At 36.7% G+C, this 5,365-nt stretch overlaps 1 protein-coding gene across 1 annotated transcript; it reads right to left on the reverse strand.

Moving 5' to 3' along the window:
- Positions 1–1,666: 1,666 nt before the first annotated feature.
- On the reverse strand, positions 1,667–2,624 carry LOC103729761 (olfactory receptor 4F3/4F16/4F29-like). The gene has a single exon (XM_008827841.2). It carries the CDS (start codon positions 2,622–2,624, stop codon positions 1,686–1,688), a length of 939 nt encoding a protein of 312 aa, XP_008826063.1. The 3' UTR covers positions 1,667–1,685.
- Between the last annotated feature and the right edge of the window lie 2,741 nt (positions 2,625–5,365).

Below are 5,365 nucleotides of genomic sequence, written 5' to 3' on the forward strand. Positions count from 1 at the left end.
AGAGATCTGCCTGTCTCTGTCTCGCAAGTGCTAGGATTAGAGGTGGGCACCACCACATTTGGCAAGAGTCATCTTTCTTTACTGGCATGAAGCCAGGTAGGTTGTCCAGACTCCAAGAGATGGACCCACATCCAAAAGTACTTGGGAAAAGATTAGATTCTATACGTATTTTAAAAAGACAATATAAGACATGAAGTCGAGGAGGGGTAGTAAAGTGGGAGTAAGAAGAGTGGAGGGGGGTTTGAATATGATCAAAATACATTGTATGAAATTCTTGAACCAATAAAAATATTTTTAAAATGTATGAAAATATGTGCATGGTTACTATTAGTTTTACTATCTGTGTCCTATATTTTAATGACACAAGGTGAGATAACAGCACACTATGATAAGGAGTTTCTCTAATTCTGATAATGCAAATGAGAGGCTACATATGAAACTCTGTCTTAACATTGTATAAATTTCCTACCTTCTTCAGTGAAATAGTCCACATATTTAAGGACCTATTTTGTAATTCCCTGTGCTCATTTTTGCATTTCTTTTATGTCAAAGGCATTGGATAGGCTAAAAGGGAAAGGAAGGAGGGGAAGACCACAAAGTGAGATGAAATGAATGAAAAAGCGAGCAAACTAAAATTTGGTTAAATAATTTGTTTTGCATTATGGTGGAAGTTGGTCCCTTGAAAGCATGTAACATATTGGTCAATACACAAGGAAAAAAAAACTCAGAAAGTTGAAAAAATTCTGACTGATTTTATCTTTTGTTCTTTCTCTTAATATTGTCTTGAACAAATAATCTGGTGACAGATGGGCAGAATTCAGAGAACTTTGGTATCGAGATGTAGGTGAAAATCACACGAGGACAGGCTTTTCTAGAAAAGTCCTATTATGTGGTTGATTCACACGGGTTGAAAGTATTGCTTGAAGACTCTGTGGAGTGTTTAGGAATTTCGTGATTGATACCAGGCAGTACAAAAGTTCTCGCTGTACTTTTAGTACCGGTATTAATCACTTTTTTTGTGTGTATGAGCATTTTGCGCCCATGCATGCAATGCAGAATGAGGCCAGAAGGGGCATTAAATCCGCTTGAACTGGAGCTACAGACAGTTGATATCCACCTGTGTGGGTACTGGGAACTGAACGTAGGTCCTCTGCAAGAGCAGCCAGTGCTCTTAACCACTGAGCTATGTCTCCATGTCGCCATGTCTCTTTAATATAGAAAAACATTTGTGGTTTTTGTCATTATTTGGAGGTCTGTAACATCACATATACTCATCTGCTCTTTTCAATTTATTGTTCAGAGACACATGAGCTTAAAATTGTATTTTAATTATTTCTATTTCTACACTAGTAAACCTATGAAATTAATAAATAAAAAGAGAAAGTTTTTCCTGTTCTGAAGAACTTAAAGTAATCATCCCTCTTCTATATGTCTAAGAGATTACTTCATATAAATATTATTCCTTAGTAATTGAGGTACTTTATTATTATAATTTCAGCTATATAAATATATGGAATGTCTGTTTTCATAGGAAAATGTTACTTCCTCCTAAATATAAGGCAAAAAGTCATACTTATGGTATAGATAGGCATATATCAAAATAGGCAAATAAAAATATTCTCAGAGGTTGATAAACAAATTTGAAAGCTCAGAAGCTCAGTTAAGACTGTTCACAATGCTTCTGCTCAAGAGATTCGATCATTAACCATTAACTGTCTGAATAATCTCTTCATTGCCATCTTCATTTCCTGATTCCTGAATGTGTAAATCACAGGGTTCAGAAAAGGGGTGACAATTGCATCAAATATGGCCAGGAATTTATCCAGGTCTGTGTAGGATGAAGGCCATGTATAGAAAAATATCACAGGACCAAAGAATAAGGACACCACTGTAACATGAGATGAAAGTGTGGACAGAGCTTTGGAGGAGCCACTTGGAGAGTGTTTCTGCACAGTGAATATGATGACTATATAGGAAAAGATGAGTATGAGGAAGGAGGCCACGGACATGAACCCGCTATTGATTGAGACCAGTAATTCCATTGGGTATGTGTCTGTGCAAGCAAGTTTGATAAACCTGGGAAAGTCACAGTAGAAGCTGTCTAACACATTTGGTCCACAGAAAGCTAAGTTTAATACAAAAACTAGTTGAACTAGAGAATGCGTAAGGCCAACCACCCAGGCAGCCACTAAGAAGGAGATGCACATTCCTGGATTCATAATAGTTAGGTAGTGCAGAGGCTTACATATGGCCACATATCTGTCAAAGGCCATGGCTATGAGCAGCACCATCTCCACACCACCAATAACATGAATGAAGAAGATTTGAGTTATGCAACCTTTAAAGGAGATGACTTTGTACTTTCTGAACAGGTCATATATCATCTTTGGAGATGTAACAGAAGAAACACCTAAGTCAACGAAGGACAGGTTGGCCAACAGAAAGTACATGGGAGAGTGTAGGTGAGGGTCAGAAGCCACTGTGAACACAATGAGGGAGTTTCCCATCATGCTTGCCACATAAAACATGGAGGAGAACACAAAGAGCAGTAGCTGGGTCTGCCAGGAGGCGGTGAGTCCCAGGAACACAAACTCTGACACCACGGAGAGATTTGCTCCTTCCATTGGCTTTGGTATTAGTCCTACCTGAAAGAGGAAACAGGAGAAACTGAAAGTTGTAATTATGTTAATAAACTAGAAGAGGAAACTCAATTAATGAAAGCCTATTTTTACATTAGCATCTAAACTAACATAAAATCAGAGATGTCAACAAGTGCTGAACATGACTAATTATCAGAGAATTATAAATGAAAACTATTGGAAATGTCTCATACCCATGTAAAGAAATTTTAACAAATTCAAAAGATAAGTTTGGTGCGCTGTTAAAAGTAGGGTATATTTATAAACTGTTGATGAGTATAAATTAATACACCATTTATTGAAAGTGTATGGAGGATTTTGACAAATATAGATTGAATTTGTAGCACAATAATAGTGTGCTTGCTTAATACATTAAAGTCCTGAGTTTGATTTCCAACAATGTAAAACAAAATGAGAAGTGGAAGGATTGTGAGGGGAGATAGTAAATTTAAGGACATATGTCCAGAAGAAATGACATTACTATGTCAAATACAAGTCCTTCCGTTTTCATTGCAGCATTTTTCATAAAAATGAACAATGTGCAAACAACCAGTGTTAGGTGAGTGCACAACACACACACACACACACACACACACACACACACACCACACACCACACCACACACACACACACTATTCACCTTTTAAAAGGAATCCTGTGTTTTGTAATAATGTGAAGTAACCTGGAGGTTTTTGTAGTAAGTGAAAATAAAGAGTTACAGAAAGTCAAACACTAAAAGATTTCAGTAAAAGTGGAAACTAAAGAAGCCACACTCACAGAAGCAGAGAATCTGACTGTGGACCATGAGCAAATGAGGTGGAGTTGGAGGGAATATAGAATGGAAGATATTTGTCTAAATGGAAAAAATATACAGCTAAATGGGATGGGTAGTTCCTGCAGATTCATTGCACAGCAAGGTGACCATGGTAAAAAGAACTGTACCTTGCATATTTGAAAACTGCTAAGAGTAGATGTTCAATGTTCTTATCACAAATAAGTAAGTGAGGTGAATATGTTAGTCAACTTGATTTACTCATAGAACAATATTCACATGTATTAAAAATTCTCATTATATATATACATAAATATATGCATTTATTTTGTAATTGTAATTCTATAAAAACTGGAGGAACACCGGGTGTGGTGGTGCATGCCCCTAATTCCAGTCCTTGGGGTACAGAGACAAGTGGATTTCTTGTGAGTTTGAGGCCAGCCTGGTCCACGTAGTTTCTAGGTGAACTGGAGCTAGGGAGACCTTGTCAAAAACGCACTAAAGCAAAGCAAAGCAAAACAGAACAAAAGAAAACAAAACCAAAACAAAACAGAACAAAAATAGTGAGGAACAAAAATCTATTATATTCATGTTCTGAAATGGTGATCATATATAGAAGCTGGTGGCAGTCAAGTAGTGTTGTTATGTTCCATAGAAATTACGAATTTAATAACAATTTACTTTCTCCCAGTATGAGCAGAGATGTTCCTTATGAGACAGGAGATCAGTCAACACTGGAAACAGCAATTCATCCCCAAGTTCATTCATTTGGATTAAAATCTGTTATATAATTTGGTTCAGGCACACACACACACGCACGCACGCACACATGCACGCACACACACACACACACACACACACACACACATACACACCCCCCCAAGCACACAATCAAACACCCTTCTGAAGTAGTGATGCATGTTTAAGGCTAAAAACCTTGCTCTAACATATAAATCCTTCTTTTTCACTAATCATCACTGGAAAATATTTAACTTCCATATTTACTATAGCCATTGGATCTTGCTTTATTTCATTAGCATTATTTTACTTTCCCTTTAACTGAGTTAAGTGGACCCAAGTCTAAATCTCCAAAGAGACATTTATATTTTCACTCTCTGAAACAACGGAAAAGTGGTTCACAGAGAATGGCAAGTCTTTCACCTGTCAGTTAGACAGCGTGCATCATGTTGAGAAGTTGCTCTAGCAATTTGACATCACAACAAATCTCAAATGTCAGGATTTGCATTCTTCCATAGTATCTGTCCATCAACCACTGGGGATGAAATTGAATTAGTACCCAGAGTTAATTTCACAAGCTCTAAGCTCAAGCTTCTCAAAGACATAATTTTTCACTGTTATATAAGATTTATCATAGTATATTGTAAGTTTAGTTTTATTTAGAAAAAGAACATTGCATAGTAGACTGCATATGGACTCTGGATTCAAAATCTAAGATTAATATCATGATTCAGCCAGTGACTATCATCGTTTACCTTTTGGCCTTTTAAAATCAGACAAGATACTTGAATCCGTGAACCTTAAATTTATTCAGCTTTTGAACAAATTAAAAAGCGACTTCTGCTCAGTTATAGGAACAAAGATCACAATCATGTATCCAGCAGATAGCTATTCTATATGTAGGTATTCATTAGATGTTATTAGTCCTTTTCTTCTTTTCACTTGCTCATAATAGTGTCCGACATATGAGACTAATTAATTAAAAACATGAGAATGTCAATAAACAGAGAGAGCAAACTTCTATGTCCAAAATAAATTTCAAAGTATATTAACTGCCAGACGTGGTGGCTCATGCCTTTAATCCCAGCACTCGGGAGGTAGAAGCAGGCGGATCTCTGTGAGTTCAAGGCCAGCCTGGTATACATAGTGAGTTCCAGGACAGCTACAGGGATACCCTGTCTCAAAAAAGACATTATATATATATAATTCTTTTTTT

The sequence above is a fragment of the Nannospalax galili genome, unplaced genomic scaffold, assembly GCF_000622305.1.
Source record: "Nannospalax galili isolate Female #2095 unplaced genomic scaffold, S.galili_v1.0 scaffold1153, whole genome shotgun sequence".
NCBI classification, from domain to species: Eukaryota; Metazoa; Chordata; class Mammalia; order Rodentia; family Spalacidae; genus Nannospalax; species Nannospalax galili.

Bases quoted from the DNA above. Each gene is read 5' to 3' on its own strand.
- LOC103729761 (XM_008827841.2), bottom strand. From the start codon at position 2,624: ATGGAAGGAGCAAATCTCTCCGTGGTGTCAGAGTTTGTGTTCCTGGGA.